Source organism: Tamandua tetradactyla, chromosome 10 (genome assembly GCF_023851605.1).
Source record: "Tamandua tetradactyla isolate mTamTet1 chromosome 10, mTamTet1.pri, whole genome shotgun sequence".
NCBI lineage: Eukaryota > Metazoa > Chordata > Mammalia > Pilosa > Myrmecophagidae > Tamandua > Tamandua tetradactyla.
In genome coordinates, this window is record NC_135336.1 from 17,457,980 (window position 1) to 17,476,920 (window position 18,941).

General features: G+C 36.2%; 1 protein-coding gene across 1 annotated transcript in view; it reads left to right on the forward strand.

The window, feature by feature from the left end:
- Nucleotides 1-16,552, forward strand: part of UBXN7 (UBX domain protein 7) — a 99,594-nt gene extending 83,042 nt beyond the window's left edge. Inside the window, exons 9-11 of the mRNA XM_077117988.1 lie at nt 6,378-6,771; nt 6,895-6,974; nt 8,284-16,552. Of these exons, the coding sequence (XP_076974103.1) occupies nt 6,378-6,771; nt 6,895-6,974; nt 8,284-8,445 (636 nt within the window). The 3' untranslated portion in view covers nt 8,446-16,552. The remainder of the gene's footprint in view (nt 1-6,377; nt 6,772-6,894; nt 6,975-8,283) is intronic.
- Nucleotides 16,553-18,941: the final 2,389 nt, after the last annotated feature.

Sequence of the window (18,941 nt, forward strand, 5' to 3'; positions counted from 1 at the left end):
GTGTATATCTCTCCTTTTTTGGAAGTTTAATTTCTCTCGGCCAGTGATTTACAGTTTTTAGTGTACAGTCTTTCACAAACTTGTCAGATTTATCCCTAATTTTAATATTTTTATATTACTGCAAATATATGCTTTTTAAAATTGTGAAATATAACATGTATACCAAGAAGCAATAAATTTCAAAGTACATTGCAACAAGTAGTTATAGAACAGATTTCAAAGTTTGGTATGGGTTACAGTTCCACAAGTTCAGGTTTTTCCTTCTAGTTGCACCAAGATACTAGAAACTGAAAGGAAAAATCAAATATAATGATTCAGTAGTCATACTTATTTGTTAAATCCTCACTTCTCTGTTATAATTCCTCCTTCTCCTTTGATCCTTCTCCTGATCTTTAGGAATATTTGGGTTATGCCCATTCTAACTTTTTTCATATTGAAAAAGGGTGTTGACAATATGGGTAGGGGGTGGAATTGGTTGATGTTCTTGGAGGGATTGGCATCTCTGAGTTTCAAGGGCTTAATCTGGTCTAGGAATGATCTGAAGGTTTTAGATTTCTGGAAAGTAAACTTAGTGCATGAAACTTTTGTAGGATCGCACGTAGAGCTCTGGGTGTTATTTAGGTTAAAATGAATGATGTTGGTTGGGGTTTGGCAAACTAGCAAGTGGTGATATCTAGCTGAAGCTTTCAGAAGAGTAGCCTCCAGAATAGCCTCTCGACTCTATTTGGGCTCTCAACCACTAATACCTTATTTTGTTACATTTATTTTCCCCCTTTTGGTCAGGAAGCCATTGTTCAACGGTGCTAGGGCCAGGTTCATCCCTACGACTCATGTCCCATGTTACCAGGGAGACTCACACCCCTGGATGTTATGTCCCACGTATGGGTTATGATTTTCCTAACAGAGGTGGTCTTAGAGAAAGAGGCTACATCTGAGCAACAAAAAAGGTTTTTTGGAAGTAACTCTTGGTCATAATTATAGGTAGGCTTAGCTTTTCCACTACAAAAAGAAGTTTCACAAGAGCAAGCCTCAAGATCAGGGGTTTGACCTATTAACTTGGGAGTCCCTAAGGTTTGAAAGAGTATCAGGGATTTCCCAGGTGGGAAAGTTCAATCGTTCCATATTTTTTTCCAGTCCCTCAAGGGACTTTGCCTATGCTTTTTAGTTATCTGCCCAATATATTCTGGGGTGTATCTGGTATTACATTAAGCTATACAAAATTACAAACCCTCATTCCCATTCTGTTTGGATTATTTAAATGAATTACCCACGCAGGCTGGATTTTAGATATGTGCTACAAAAAAAATTAAATTTGGAGAAAATAAAGCTTCCTTTGGTTTTATACAATAGGTGAAGTTTTAAAGACAGACACTGTCATCCTGTACTTTGTATTCTGATTTATGTCAGTCCCAACCAGACAGGCCTTTTGTTATCTCTAATTGAAGTCTGATCTCTGTTTCGATTTCTTTAACAGCTGTTGTAGGTAATAATACTGACTTTCAGAGCTGCAGAACTCCAACTCTGAATCTCAGATCTCACAGAGGTACCTAAAGTTCCAAGGACATACCAGGTTATTCACACATCGCACAGCATCTCAGACTCTAGAAATAACACTTAAGGCTCAGGAATAAATGTGACTGCTATAAGAGTTTACAATCTAGGCCCTAATTTTCTTGTAAGTATTCTCTAAAAGAGATAATGCAATATTTGTCCTTTTGTTTCTAGCTTATTTTGTGCAACGTATGTCCTCAAGGTTCATTCACCATGTTGTCTGTCTCACGACTTTGTTCCTTTCTTTAGCCACACATAAATATATACTTCTTAAATTTCAGTTTGAGCATGTGTTGTTAGCATATAGAAATACAGTTAAGATTTCTATTTTGACCTTGTAACCTGCAGCCTTGCTAAACTCACTTATTGGTTCTAGTTACTTTTTTGTGGATTCCTTATAATTTTATGTGTCATGCTAATGGTAAATAAGAGTTCTTCCTTTCCAATCTGTATGCCTTTTCTTTTTTTTGCACTGGCTGGGACCTCCAATGCAATGAAGAATAGAAGTAGTTAAATTAGACATCCTTACCTTGTTCCTTTTGTTGGGGTTCAGTCTTTCACCATTAGGTTTCATATTGGTCTGTATCCTCACATGGATATACTTTTTCATGTTAAGTAAGTGTTCTTGATCCCAAGTATGCCAGGTTTTTATCATAAGTGAATTTTTCGTATGCATTTTGAACATCTGTTGATGATCTTTGTGTATGTGTGTGTGCATGGTTGGGGAATCAAACCCGGGTCTCCCACACGGCAATATATCTTTTTTATTTTTTTGGGTGAATTATGTTAGTTGATTTTTTTAATGTTAAAGTAACCTTGCATTAATGGGCTAAGTCCTATTTGGTTATGATGCTTTATTTGTTTTATATATTGTTGGATTTTTGTGTCTTTGTTCATGAGAGATACTGGTCTGTAGTTTTTTTTGTTTTGTTTTTATTGTTTATTTTCTTGTAAATCTTGTAATGTCATCGTCTGGTTTGCTATCAGTATAATACTGACCCACAATGACTTGGAAAATGTTCCCTCCTCTTACAGAGTTTGTGTAGAATTAGTACTTAATTATTCCTTAATGTTTGTTGAAATTCACCACTGAAGCCACCTGGGCCTAGTTTTCTCGGTGGGAAGTTTCAAACAATAAATTGAATTTTGTTAATAGATGTAGGGTTATACAAGGTATCTGTTCTTCAGCTTTAGTAGGTTGTGTCCTTCTAGAGTCTTGTCCATTTCATCTAAGGTGTTGAATATATTGGCATAAAGTTTTTTGTTATATTTCCTTAATATTTCTTTATTGACTGTACAGAATGTAGTAATGTCTCCTCTCTTAATCCTTTTATTATTTGTCACTTTTTTTTTTCCTGATAGTGTGGCTAAAGACTATCATCAGTTTTATTAATCTTATTTCACAGATGTTTTTCTGTTGTATTTCTGTTTCTTAGGCCATTGGTTTCTGTCCTTTCTTCTGCTTAGTTCGGGTTTAAGTTTCTTTTTCTAGTTGGATATTTTGTTTTTTTAAGGTGGAAACTTAGGTTATATTAATACTGAGATCTTTCTTTTCTAATATAAAAGCTCAGCTTTTCTAATATAAAAGCTATTTAATTCTGTAATTTCCCTCTATATTTAATTCTGTTATTTCCTGCTAGGAATTACTTTAGCTCTATACTATGATTTTCTTTTCTTACTGCCAGAATAACTTATAAATGGAATTTACCAGTTAGACACACTTTCTTTTTTTTTTTATTGTGAAATATAACACATATACAAAAAAAACCAATAAATTTCCATGTACATTTTAACGAGTAGTTATAGAGCAGATTTTAGAGTTTGGTATGGGTTACAGTTCTTCTAGTGCTCCAAGACAACTGAAGACCAACAGAAATATCAATAAAATGATTCAGCAGTCATATTCATTTGTTAAATCCTATCTTCTCTGTTATACTCCTCTTTAAATAACATACATACATAAGAGCAATAAATTTCTGAGTACATCACAACAATTAGTTATATAACAGATTTCAGTTTTATATGGGTTACATTTCCACAATTCAGGTTTTTATTTCTAGCTGCTCTAAGGTACTGGAGGCTAAAAGAAATATCAGTATAATGATTCAGCGCTCATACTCATTTGTTAAACCCAACGTTCTCTGTATAACTCTACCATCACCTTTGAGCTTCCTCCCACTCTTTAAGGGTATTTGGACTATGGGCATTCTAACTTTTCCATGTTGGAAGGGGCTGTCAATATATAGGATAAGGGAATGGAAGTAGTTGATATTCTGGAAGGGCTGGCCCCTCTGCATTTTAGGATATCTGGTTCAGGGACCTATCTGGAAGTTGTAGGTTTTGGGACGTTACCCTAGTGCATGGAACCTTTGAAGAATCTTACATATTGCCCTAGGTGTCCTTTAGGATTTGCAGGAATGGTTTTGGTTGAGGGTTGGCAAGTTACGATAGTAGCATTGTCTAACTGAAGCTTGCGTAAGAGTAGTCTCTTGACTCTGTTTGAACTCTTTCAGCCACTGATACCTTATTTGTTACGCTTCTTTTCCCTGTTTTGGTCAGGATGGCATTGTTGATCCCATGGTACCAGGGCTGGACTCATACCTGCGAGTCATCTCCCACACCCTTGGATTTCATGTCCCATGTAGAGGGAAGGGCAGTGATTTCACTTGAAGAGTTGGGCTTAGAGAGAGAGAGAGAGAGGCCACATCTGAGCAACAGAGGAAGTCCTCCAGAGGTGACTCTTAGGCATACCCATAGGTAGGCTAAGCTTCTCTGCCACATACATAAGCTTCACAAGAGTAAGCCTCAAGATGAAGGGCTTGGCCTACTGATTTAGGTGTCCCTAATGTTTGACACAATATCAGCAGTTTCCGCAGTGGTAAAGTTTAATAGTTCATAATTTTCCTCCCATCCCTCAAGGGACTTTACCAATACTCTTTGATTATCTGCTTAATGTATCTGGGATGTATCCAATCATTACAGTAAGTCTGTACATACAGTATGTTTGGATTGTTTAAATGATCTAGCCAGGCAAGTTGGGTTAGATTATCTGCTACAAGGTTCTGGACATAATAAAGGAGTAGGTGAAGTTCTAAAATACATGCAGTGTCTTCCTTACCCCTCTATTCTGAATTACCTTAATCCCAACCCGATCAGTTTCATTCTCGTCTCTAAATACCAGGTTACACATATGTAAAACATCCCCTCAAAACCCAGAAATAACAGTTACCAAGACTAAATGAGACTGCTGTAAGAGCTTGCAGTCTAGGCCCTAGTTTTCTTGTAAGTATTTTCTAAATGATCATACGTATTTGCTCTTTTCTTTCTGGCTTAGTTTGCCTCACCAAATGTCCCACAGGTTCGTTCACTTCATTGCATGCCTCACAACTTCATTCCTTTTTGTAGCAGCACTGTGTTCAGTCATAATGTTTACACCATCATTCACCAATCTACTTCTCAGTCACACACCTTTTTTTGTACACATAGAGTTCTCTAGGTAAGGAATCAGAGGAGAATGGACACTGCATAGGAAACTAATAGTGCCTGCCATGGGGACAATCTTTAAATTCAGTGTACATGCTGGGCAGTGTCATTTGTTCTAAGTCTGTACTTTATCCAAGCCATTTAATGTCACTTGGGCCCATCTATTTGCTTTTTTTGGGGTGGTAAATTAATACAATAAAATAATATGACTAAATACTATACAATAAAGTATAATAAAAGAATCCAATCTTTTGTCAGATGAGTGGAAGCCAAAATAAGATTTCTTTGTTTTTTTGTTGTTGTTGCCAGCCCATCCATGTTTATTATAGAATATTTTAAGCATATTCAGAAGAGGGGATTTATTGAAGTTCTGTGTATCCATTGCCTAATTTCAGTAATTATCAACATGTGACCAATCTTGTTTCATGTATCCCACATCATTTTGAAACAATCCCAGGAATTGTTTCATTCACAAATACTTTGGCATGTATCTTTAAAAGATAATGGCTCTTTTTATTTTTATTTTTTAAACACAATCACAATACCATCACGTCCTTTAAAAATTAACAATTCCTTCATGTCATGATATATCCACTGTAAGTTCTTGGTTTCTCATACATTTTTTTCTATAATGTGGATGAGAATCTAAAGTTCCACTGAAGCAACCCATATTTTTTGTGACTCACTAAGTTTGGTGAACTCTGTAAAATCAGGACTTTACCAAAGAGAAAATTAGAAATTAACATTTCTCATGATCACAGTAAAAATCTTCATTGTAATTTAAACTTGGGAGAAAATAGTTACTATTTTTTCCCTATTTTTGGAATAGTATTTTGTTTTGTTTTAAGTGCTAGAGATCTGACTCTTAGAATTTTCAAGAAATGATAGTTTCTTTGTTCAATTATTTATTGATATCCTTCTGTGTGCCAGTGACGGTGCTAGTTGAAGAGAACAATGTTCAGTCATTTTAAAGAATAGCGTCTTAAATGGCTTTATATTTTAAGACTTTGTTCTTTTCTTCTTCTGGGCAAGAAATAGATGAATTGTTTTCCTTGATTTTGTTCATTTTGATGCAAGAAAAATTACCTACTGCTTGCAACATCATTGTGCTAAGTGTTATGAAAGTTTTTGGTGTTGTTTTTAAAATATCCTTTTTAACTTAGCTGTGTAAGAAAAGGTCCTTGATCTAAATAGCTTAAAATTTAGTAGAAGAAAGATATTCAGCAGAAAATAATAATGGCAACCTATTATATTTCTTATGCCCTGATTGACTTGACTAACACTTTTTTGGTTTAACTGTTTGCTTTTTCTTTCTACCTGTGTTTTATGGCTGCATCTCACAGGAGAGCCTTATAGATGCTAGTGAAGATAGCCAGCTAGAAGCTGCCATCAGAGCCTCCTTGCAAGAGACACATTTTGATTCAACACAGACAAAACAGGATAGCCGCTCAGATGAAGAATCTGAATCTGAACTTTTTTCTGGCAGTGAGGAATTCATATCTGTTTGTGGCTCCGATGAAGAAGAGGAGATAGAGAATCTTGCCAAGTCCAGAAAGTCTCCCCACAAAGATTTGGGGCATAGAAAAGAGGATAACAGAAGGTCGCTGACTGAGCCCCCAGCCAGGACTGAGCCTGGAACAACCACAAACCACCAAGGATTGCCAGGGATGGATTCAGAAATATTGGAGATGTCACCTGAAAAATCAGATGGAATAGTGGAGGAGGTAGATGTAAATGGTGAGTTACATATTAAATTTAGCTTTCCTTAAAACTTGAATACTATGGAAAGGATTACTTAGTTATTTAAATTGCTGTTATATCCTAAGTTTCTGTATCTTTTTTTTTTAAATCTCCTTTTAGGACCAAAAGCACAGCTGATGCTGAGGTATCCAGATGGAAAAAGGGAACAGATCACTCTCCCTGAGCAAGCTAAACTGCTAGTAAGTGTATCTAGTTAATAGCTTTTGTTTGAAGTAGAAGACCTAAATAATTAGATTCAGTGCGGTGAGACTTACTTGATGATCCTTTAAACTAGGTATTAGATACTCAGTCTGACCTCTAATTGGAAACTCACGTGTGGTGAATCTTAATTCTAATCATTTTATTTCCTTTCCAGATTACCTTAGGATAGTCACATAAGGTCTATTTCAGTCAAGGTTTTTCTATTCTGTGACTTCATGGAATAGAAATTATATTGAAGTTAATTACCTCTGGAAACGAGAGAGTTGGGTTATTTGAAACGATATAGAGCTCCTGGGTTTCCTAGTGTGTAGAACTACAAATTGATTAATAACCAGTGATATTTTCATCATGGCACCCATCTGATTTGTTCCATGTGATAGTCTGTCCCATACCATTCTCCTTTCTGTACACTGGGGACTTTTGTTTACTCCTCAGCTTGCACATCTATCATGGTGATATCTAAAAGCCCATGGCTGACAGGCCTTTCCTCTGGGTGTCTTTCAACTCTCAGTTAGTCAGACTTAGCTTAGCCCTTGAATAAATCCTCCTTGGATTTGGTGCCCATACTTGCCTATTAGCTGTGGCTAGAGATAATCAGGCTGGCTCTTAAAGACTGTGTGACTGGAATGAGATTTCAGTGACTGAAATGATCTGGCCATTCGTGCTGACACTTAACTTCCAGGCCTAGTATTTAGGAGGAATGGGAGATGAGACAGTGGAGCTCTTAAGTATAGGCCACTTTTTTAAAGAAGTTTACTTGTGAAGCTAAAGCAAAAGTGGGCAATAATTAGAGGGGGAAAGGGATTGAAGGACAGACTGAACACGTTTAAGCCTGATGGGTAGTATCTCTAGAGAAGGAGATATTGAAAATACCTGTAGAAGAGAAGATCTTCTATTGGGCAGGGTTTCTGACAAGACAAGAGTAGAAGGGATCCCATGCACAGGTGGCAAGATTGGCCATAAGTAGAGATGAAAGACGTCTTCCCTGATAAAAGGAAGGAAGGAAAACTGATGAAATGTTTAAAGATGAAGTCAGTAATTTTATAAGTAGCAGTTAGGTTTGTTTATTGGGATAGACAATAATAACTCTCTGTAGTTCAGTAGTCATGTAATGGCCTTGAATTATTGAATACATTATCTTCCCATCCAGAGGGTAAGCTTCAGTTATCTGGAAAAATAACTTAAACTATCTTATCTGATAATGATAAAATGAATGTTATATATTTAATTCATTAATAAGCTCTTTTATTTCAGTTTAACAGCTTTGTCTTTCTCCTCTTCTTATAGGCTTTGGTGAAGCATGTCCAGTCTAAAGGCTATCCAAATGAACGTTTTGAACTTCTCACCAACTTCCCTCGAAGGAAACTGTCTCACCTGGACTATGACATTACATTACAAGAGGCAGGCCTCTGTCCTCAAGAGACTGTCTTTGTACAGGAAAGAAATTAACACCATGGCCTGACCTCTCTCAGCTTATCCCTTTTTCCCTTTTCCTGTGAGATACCATGTCACTGGGTATGCATTTTGGCTCATAGGACCTTAGAGCCAAAGTTGGGCAAGCAAGTCACCTGCCTTCTCTTAATTCTTGCTCTCTCCTATAATCGGTCAGTTATTCTTTTTTTTCTTTTTCTTCTTTCTTTCCTCTCCTATTTTCCTCTTTTTCTAACTTTATTTCTTCCTTTTCTTTCTTTCTCTCTTTCTTACCAAAATCTGGTGACCAAATGGAAGTGTAAAGATAAGATTTCTCCTAGTACTGGCAGCAGAAAATGTGTGTTTCAAGAAATGGTCTCTTGCACAGCACTTTTTTGTGATCAAATAATGTTGCTCCTCAGATTTCTCTGGCAAAGGAATGGCTAGATGCAGAATAAGAACAATCTCCCTTTTTCATGAGCTCCATTTTTAGAAGAGAGAAGACATTCTCTTCTCTAATGTTTCATTTTGTTTTGTTTTTATGTAGGAAATATCACGTAATGAAGTGTCCAGGCTTTTGTTTACATGGGAAAAGCACCCCTTATAATTATTGCTTATCATAGTAGGACTTTTCTTCCCCAAAGGATTCCCTCCCTCCCAAGCTCCAAGATTTCCATGATACATGTTATTGACAAAATGGGTGTTAAATGTAGGGTGAATAGCATGGCGTGGCTTTCAGTGTCCTAGCCTGAAACAACTTCCTTCATTATTACAATATAAACTATATTGATCTTGCTAACCCTAGAATGGACATTTAGTGAGCAAATTGTGGTAACTGAGATAGGAAAGCACTTGCTATTTTTTCCCAGTATGAAGGCAGTTGTTCAATAATCATGCAGTAAAATGGTTTGTAATTGTAACCACTATGGTTATTGATTGTCCTATATGCTTTTGGGCATACTTATGTATGTCCCGGGAGAAAGAAAAAGATGGCAGCTGAGAGTTGCTAACCACATTCTTTGGTTAAAAATAATGATTCATTTTGACCCCTGGTTAGAATAGCCTCTAAAAGGCTTTGGTGACTAACGAGCTTTTATCCTCATGCTATTTTGTTGCAAAAATATCAAAAACAAAAGGCTCCCTAAGGGGAAGAACTTTAAACTCAATTCATAAGACACCATTTTGTAAATGGGAGGAGGGGATTACCAGTAATTTTCAGACCTTGTGGGCTTTTTCTGCCAACAAAAGCCACTTTCAAATTGTAGTTGCTGAAAGCTTTTTCAGTAATATTTAGAAGAGACCATCTTGAATATATATAATAACTGTTTGCCTATCAACTTCACTATATGCTCAGTTCTTATTCAAACAAAATCCTCTGAAGGAATGGTGATTCTGATGGCAAAATTGAAACTTTTAAGTAAAAAAAACACATAATGTAGAATGGACCTGTTTTGTCAGTTGGGGGGTTAACTTGATTCTTCTATTTGAGGAACATATACTGCTCTTGCTCTAAGACCTATGAATTCCCATCTACTCTCTCGGCAACTAGGGGATTAAAAAGAAGATGTTTATCTGTTGCTAGTGTACAATTATAGAATATGGTTTCTAATGGTTGGATTTTGAGGGACCCTCCCTAAAGAATGAGTTATGTATCTCCTTTAGGAAATCATGGAAAATTGTTTATTCTTCAGTGAGTCCTTATGAATTAATGTTCTTACCTTTTTCTAAGTCTGTGTAAGTGCTTATGTATAAGTATATAATTGTATAAATATTTATAAATATATTTATATAATTACAATGTCATTTATACCTTGAGTGGAAGTTCTCTCTTTAGATTGGTGACTGAGTAATACCACTTTGGTGTTTTTTCATAGGTTCTCAAAGCTTAACTAGGAGCTTCTGATTTATTGAGGAAACAGTTTTTATGATAATTCCTCAGTTGTGTCTCTGACCTTGGATAAATACTTGCTTTTCTGAAGAATAAAACTATATGCTATCAGAGGTGCATTAGGGGGTTAAAAAATGTTGGTAGAAGAGAAAAGCAGAGGTCAGGAATCTAAAAATTCAGGGAAGCACAGGGTAAGAAGTAAGGGGTATGCTACGCTTTGGTGCTGTGATAGCACCCATCTCCACTCCTAGCAGAATCACAGCTAAAGCCTACATCTGTCAAAAATGTGAAGTAAAAAAATATCCCTATAGGACTGTTTCATCCTCTTAACCTATTCACTTCTCTTTAAACATTCAGAGAGCCTGAAACAACATGTTTAATGATAGAGTGTAGTTCTTTTTGACATGTTCAGCCCTGGCATATTCATTTATGAGAAACCAAAGTGACTTTTTTCAACTTGAGTTACTCTGAGATGACCAAGTATATATATATGTGTATGTACTTGTATGTATGTATGTATATATATATATAAAGTGATTTAAGCATATCAAAGAGATAGAACATGTGACATTCATCTAACTTAGATATAAGTGGGGAGTTTAGAGTATAGGGTATAGAAGCTTTTATTTTATTTTATTTTATTTTATTTTATTTTATTTTATTTTATTTTATTTTATTTTATTTTAAGGCAGGAGTATAATTATCCTGGAGTTGATGTAGAGGCCCATGTGAGATAAAGATTGTACATTATAAGAGTGAGTAAGGAGTACTACCTTGCTCAAAAACTTAATCCACTTAGTATGCATCCTCCAGTTTGTCTTAGTCTCTCTGCAAGTTCCTTTGCCCTTTGGGGCAGAGGTTTTATTGAATAGATTAAATGAGGTCCATAAAATTAGTTTTTTTTTTTTTAAGTCCTTATACATATTGGGAAGAGCTTGAAAGATTGTTTAAAAGATGGGTAGAAAAAACAAAATAGGGAAGGGAGAGTAAGTGAAAAGAGACAAAGGGAAATGAAATAGAAACTGATAGGACAAAAGTGAAGGTAATACTTTAAAATTTTGATTTAGGGGAAAAAAAAAACAGTGAAAAGAAAGAATGTTGCCAAATGAGGAAAAGAACAAGGAACTAATTTTGAGTAAATAGTTTATGCTAGGTACTTTATCTGCATTATCTCCTTTAATCGTCCTAAGAATTCTACAAAATGTGTGTTTTCATGTTTTATAGTTAGGAAAGAAAATTGAGGCTCTGAGAACTTGTCCAGGATGTCACAGCTATTAATAGCAGAATCAGAATTGAAATCCAGAGTCCATGCTCTTTTCACTGTACTGTACTGTATTCTCCAACAACAGGGGAATCAGTTTGCTCAAAAGTTTATCTTTCCATAGTTGTAGATCTGTAAACTATTATTTGGTTTTATTTTCTTAAAGCTAGGGGAAATTTGAGATAAAACTTGTGGAATTTGCCACATGCCTATAAATTCTTATTTTATGCCATTATTTTAAGGGGCTAATTATTATTATTTTTTTAATGACCAATGAAAATATGAAAGGGAAATAACTATATGGCATTATTTACCAAGAATTGGAAAGGATAAAGAATTTTATTAATTTTTTAACCATTTTTCAGAAAAGATATAATAATCTTCTAAGTCCCAGCTGTACCAGATTATTGAAACCTCTATGTCTAAACTTTTAAATCTTTTATAAAAATTCTGTTCCTTGATTCTATAAGTCACTTATATTTATTAGTCCCTTAATCGAAGTTGAAATGTTTTTGAAATTTTAATTAAATCTGGTAACCTCCTTGTTACCCAGTTGGGGAGACATGTACTAGTCATTAGATAATCAGAAAACATGTAAATGCTTAACTTTCTGGGACTGAACTATAATTATAGTAGAAATGTTGGAGAGTGGGGCAAGAATAGTATGGGTTTTGGTTAAGAAGCTCTTCACAAATAAATGACTTGGAAGGTGGCAAACACTAACTTACTAGACTTAAGGCATAAATTAACTAGTAAGGCATACCCAGTAACCAAGCAGAAAAGGATTATTAATCCCAGCTCTAAAGATGCTTAGCTACCATGGATCTTGATTGGACACAGGAAAAATACCAGAGGGAACCACTAGCAGTGAAGGAAAGATTTAATTTCCTTATCCAGGAACAAACTACATGTATAGTATGTTACATATGATATGTGGGAAGGCACCATATGTAGGCATGAGTGCACTTAGGTATTAGTACTGCTGCTAATTAACTGTTATCTTGGCAGGTCTCTTCTGAGTCTCAAGTTAACTCATATAAAAACAGAGAAAATTGGCCCAGAGCAATAGATCTCAGTCTTTTTAAGTAAAAGGACTCATAAATTTATAATTGCCTAGTTTAAGGTGGGGAGTTAGGTAGTCCCTCATGATAGTATTAATATTATTAATCCCATAAATGGAGAAAATGGAATTGCTGACCTCTTGCAGAAACTCTAGGGACTCACATATTGTAAACCACTGAATTGGGTTATCTCTGAAGACCTTCTCCACTCTGAAATTTTATGCTTCCTTGTCTCCCCTTTATATATTATCCCTAGACAATTCCTTTTGCCTTTTTTTTTTGTATTCACATTATCATTTGCCTGATTAACTTGATCTAACATCACTATGATGACATTTCCAAAAGGAGAATATACTATTTACTGCTAGATCTTTTAAATACAGTTCATTAATTTTTAAGACTTAATGCTGTGTTCTTAATCAGTATTGAGTATGACAGAAATTTATTTAATGAGAACCCAGTATTTCACTGACACCAGAGTTAAATTTTATTTTATGTGTGCTTAAAAACAAAGCATTTTACTAGCTGAGCAGTTGTTGGAAGATAGAAATTTTTTTTTTAATCTTATAGAGTGTATTTCCACTGTATCATTTCCTTCCCCCTCTCTTTTTATTTGGAGGAGGGATGTCTCTCAACTGCTCAGTAGCTAACAATGGGATGCAGGTTGATGAATATGAATAAGGTCTTCTATAAAACTAAATGAGGGTAGGAGAAACCAGCTCTTCTGATGAACGTGGGAATTTTCCAGTAATGCTAGTCTTAATGAATAGGCTACTTCAAGACAGTTTTGTACTATGAACATTCAACTTAGTTGGTTTGCCTGGCTTAGTGTTTCATTTATTGTCTTGCTATGAAAAGCTTAATAGTACACAGAACATATTTTAAAGTAGTGGCAGGAATGTTCTTTGGTACTGAAAATAACCAACAAAGAATACCATACCAATATGCTTGATTTCTCACTGTTAAAAAGAGATTTTGGCATTTCAGTAACAGTTATTTTGGTCTTTGACTCATCTATGTGTCAATATTATGAGCGAGGCAATTTAGATTATTGGATGTGATGAAGACAACCTTAATTAGAAAATCTTTTAATCCTACTTTCTCTTCTCCATTTTCTATTCTTGATTTTTGACATCCATTCTCTGGAAGTTAGTCATGATTGTTAACATACTTGGCATTGCTTAAGAAACTCCATTTTAAAATATGAACCATTTTTCATTTTTTATAAAGAAGTATGAATATAAGGGAAGAATTTAAAGCAAAAAAAATCCCTTTTTATAGCTCATTTTCTCTGTACTTAAGGAGAATGCTCTTATTCTAAATAGAGTATGGCTAATTCTCTGATACCCCTACCCCCATTTTTGATGTACAGAATGCTATGGTATTGCTTAGAATTTCAGACATTCTCATAAACATCATTTTTGGTAAAAGTCTGTCTTTGCCAGATGATCTCAAAATAAATTTGGGCAATCCAGTGTGAGCTCCTGTAAAAAAACATAATTTAGCATTTCTGTAATGAGATATATTTTTTAAAATACCCCGATTCACTTGAGGGCTAGAATTGCAAATACCAATGGTAGTATTTTGCCTAAGAATAACCACATATTAATCTATAAATATGGAAAGTTGCCTTGGTTTACTTAACTGTGGCAATAAAAAGCAAGTTTTTGTTGTTTAATGATATTTCCTCTATAGAGACCAAAATACCTGAAACTTTTATGTCCTTTATAAAGTCAAATACTTTTCAGATAGGAAGAATAGTCACCCTAAGCTGAAATGAACATGAGTAATGTCTTATCTCTATCAAAAGAAGTTAATAATCTAAATGGACTGCCATGAATCATTTATGTATTAAATTTGATAAATAAAATGGGAAACATTTCAAATCATTAGATAAATTCTGGTCTGGAATTGCATCCTTTCTTAAATTTTCTTTTTCATAGACCCAATATGGGAGTTTTAACTGTTAAGGAAAGATTGTTGATGTGGAAGCATTCCCTACCATTCTTTTTTTCTCTTTGAGGAAAGATGGCTTTATAGTACATGTCACCAGGATCCATTTCAAGTTAACATTCAAATGTTGATGCTCATTTGGATATTTTACTGTTTTAAACAAAATTTTACAGTATGCTTTTCTCAAAGCTTGTGTTCTTAGTAATGAAAAAGATCAATAACTTAATTGGTGTGATTCAAAATATAAATAGTTTTGTGACACTAATCATCTGCTCTTAATAACTTATAATTTGTTGCCCTCACGTGGAGTGACTCCTGCCACCAGAAAATACCTTTTTACCTGCAAATTAGAGTGAAAGTAGTATGTGACCTCCACTTTTTAGATGAGTAGCAAGCTTGTAATAGGGGCTGTTTGTCTTACCAGTTTGGGAATTTGTGCCTTGTTACTTTCTTAGTTTTGTCCCTTAAGTTTAGAAAGACTTTAAAACACTTACTGGGAAGTGAGACAGTAAAGCTATGAGATAATCCTCTAGTCTTAGATGTAAAGAAATGAGTACTATTTGATGCTAACATATGTATACTCTGAGGGGCTTCCATCCAAGCTTTGACATGAATCTGCTAGACACAATTCTTTACTCCTTTAAGAATCTTTTTCCACAGCCGTTTTTCTTAGATTGCTAAGAACTTAGAAGCATCTGGTGTCTTTTTTTTTCTTTTCTTTCTTTTTTTTTTTTTTATTTTAACCTTCAGCCTTTTAGGAAGCAAAGTCCTTTTTCCAGTAGGTATTGGCTGTTCCATAGTAACTCACTCACGGGAGTGTTTGTAGACTCTGCATGCTTTGTATGAGTTCAGTTTGAACAATGCGTTTTGAATCATTGGGGGTGCCCAGTTCTGGCATGTCTTCACTAATTGTGTTTATAAACACTTTCCATGTCATTTTCCAAACCTCACTTCCCATCTTATTCAGAGAGGTTAATCAAGGAATGAAATTTGTTTGGGGATGGGGATTAGGGTGGGTTGGGGATTTGAGAGAAGTCAACTTGGGGTGTTTGCTTTTAAAGTGTTCTCAAGCAGTTCCTAACAGTATTGAGAGATTCCCTGGAATGTTTGTATACTCAGTTTATTCTGGACAAAGTGGTAGTCTTTCTGAGATTTGCATTCTTAATGCAGGACAGCCTCTAAATTTAATCTGTAGTGTAACCTTGTTACCGAATTCAAGAAGATAAGGACAGACAGTGTTTCTGGCAAGTGCTCCCGAAGATGATACACATACAGTTCTCAGTTTTCCAGGCCTTTAATCCCATGGTGCTAGGAGATAATAATTTTTTTTCTGCAACTCTTCCCAAAAGCGGGAAAAAGAATTTTGGACTAGTAAGCAAGGGGTAACTGGACCATCCACCAAATTTTTTTTGTTCAAGACACACTAGAAACCCTCCTTTATATCTAGTAAGTGATAATAGAGGTGCTATGGATAGCCTTAAATTTGAAGGCATGAGGGGACAATAGAAAAATCTAAATTTGTAGCAGAAGAAAAACATGCCATTAGGTAAAGCAAAGCTGTAACTGCTAAGACTCAATGAAACTTCCACTTGCTCTAAAACCAGGGAAATCTTAAACTGGGTGTGATATATCTATAGATACATTTCGTCTATAGGTAAATACTTTCTAAATTGAGGATCTGTTTCTCTGTTGGTGATCCTCTAATTTTGGCTGTACCAAATTGTGGATACTCTTGCTGTGTTGTACCCAGTTGCTTTATTTTGATACTGCAACTTGAATTGGGGAGGGAGGGTGGGACATTTGGTGTGGGGGGCAGGGAGTGGGGCGATAAGTCTTTGAAGACATCAGCTCACTGTGCTGAGAGAGGGACCAAACTCAAGGAAACCTCTGATGTATAAATTCAACTGCTGCATTTTTTTTATAAATACATGTAAATGTCCTGTTGTAATATTTGATCTTGGAAATAAAAAAAACTTTTCAGTATTAGTTTTTTTGTGTGTGTCACTGCTTTTGCAAAATAAGAATCTTTATTACTTTCATTAATGCAATTCATGAAATTCATTATTGCAATTCAATGCCAAAAGCTTGTCTTTATTCTCATGTTTAGGATACTTGTATTTATTCACAAAGGTGAGTTCATAGTCCCATAGTCAAGTGTAATATTTGCCAGATTTTTTTCCTCTGTTCATAATACTCTGCTGAACAAAGCACTTTGTAAATGCCTGTTGAATGAAAACTGGGATATGTAGTCTCGCTAGGAGAGTAAGATTATATATTTTACATATTTGGGCAATTCAAGCATATATTCTTTCAGATCAGAGATAATAACTACTGACTAATGGAGGGTTATTAAAGAAACAAGGAAAAAAGTAATTACTAAATTAAAGGAAGAAAAGCCCGGAGACACATTATGTAGTAGATAGAAGTTAGGATGCCTGCCCAACAGTTTCCTCAATGACCTGTTTTTCTCCTATGAGACCATTCTGCATCTCCCAGCAATGTATCCTAGTGGGGCTCACCATTTTCTTTCAAGACCTTGTCTCTGCTGCCAAGTGGGTTGGTCAAGGGGTGGACATCCTACCTAAACCCGGCTGGTAGTGTACCTATCCCATTCCTCCAGCCAGACTACCTATCTGTAGCCTTAACTAGCCTCACTGTGTACCAAATAGTAGGATGTGGTGGTGAGCAAAACAGCCCCTACCCTTAAGAAGCTTCTAGTTGGGGGTACAAACAAACATAAATGTAAATCGATTTTATTGAATTGCTATGAAAAAATAGAGAAAATGCAATAGAGAATTCTGCTTTAAATATGTTGGGGAGTTAATGATTAGGCTGAAACCTGAAGGATGATAAGATCTTATTGTTTAAGAAAAACTATCAGGAGCAGGAAAAACATGCAAAGGTCATGGAGAAGGAAAGTATTGAATATACTTGAGGTACTGAAATCAGGCCAATGTGCGGCATGCAGTGAGCAAAGGGAGTGGTACACAGTGAGTAGCAGGTCTTAGGCCTTGTAATCCTTAGACTGATAAAGAGCTTAGATGTTCTGAGTGCAATTTGAAGCCTTTGCTAGAGAAGTAATAGAATTGGAAAGTGGTGTATAGATTAGATTTGCATCTTGAAAACAAAAATTTTAAAACTTGAAAGGATGCAGGAGTGTGAAGGAAAGAAATCAAGAATGACTTAAGTTTGGGGATTCTGGGAAGATGGGGTGGAGTGGATTGAATTCACCCCTGCTCCATGGGACAACGTAGGAGATGGGCAAAGATGACTGGGACTGTGGTCTGGGGGAGTGAGTGGACATAGAGGGACTTCAGTGACCCTTGGGGAGGAGAGAGGCAGGGGTGGGGAATGGGGATCAATAGATCAGGGTGTGCTGGATCGACCCGGGCAGGTGGCAGCAAGCCGGGAAGTGTACGTTGGAGGGACTGACAGTCACTAAGCCCCAGCCTGCCCCAGCTGCTGCCTACGGAAACCTCCCCCCACGGCCCACAGCTGGTAGCACCCATGAGGAGTCCAGAGGTGGGCCCAGCCGCCCACCGTTGAAAGATACACACCTGGGCGCTGGGAGTGGTCAACCCAGCCGGGTGCTGGGAATAAGGGTCCCATTGGGTGCGGGGTGCGGTGGATACACTGGGCCCTATTGGTCGGCAGCTACTCCAGTCTCTGTGGTCTGCTCCCCATCCTGCGCACTGGGACCAGCCATCACACTGCTGCGGGCTGGGAGCACCACCACTCCCTGCCATGCCCTTCCCAGATGTCTAATCCCCGCCAAACCCTTCCCAGCTGGCTAGGGCAGTCAGGGAGGGGCGGGCCTGAGGGAGGAGGTGCCTCAGGACTGCCACCTTCTGGTTAGAAGCGGTAAATGCAGGCTGACAAACCATATCTGCCTAAGTTTCTTCTTTCTTTTTATTCTTCTAGTGTTAATATATTTTTGTCTACATATGTTTTTATTATTTATTTTTCGTTTTTAGTTTTATATATTTTTAATATATTATTGATTTTTAATTTATCTTTTTTATTATTATTATTTTTTTCTTTCTGTGGGCAGCAGTTTGAGTTCATTCCTAATATATCTTGGGCCTCTCTCCTTCTGACTTTGGGGCCTACTACTGTTGTGGTGTAGTTTTTTTTCTTATTTTTATTATATTTTAATTTGACTATTATTTTGGGGGTGTATGTGCATGGGCCAGAAATGGAGCCTGGGTCTCCTGCACGGTGCGGGCCTCGCCACTAGCTTTTCATAGATCCTCAAACAGAATTGTACCCGCTACATGAGATCTAGGCCTTAGTTTGGCAGGAATTGTTGTCAAGTCAAGTGGAAAAGGAAACGTTCAAAGCAAAAACAAGTAAATACAAAACTTTAAATGAG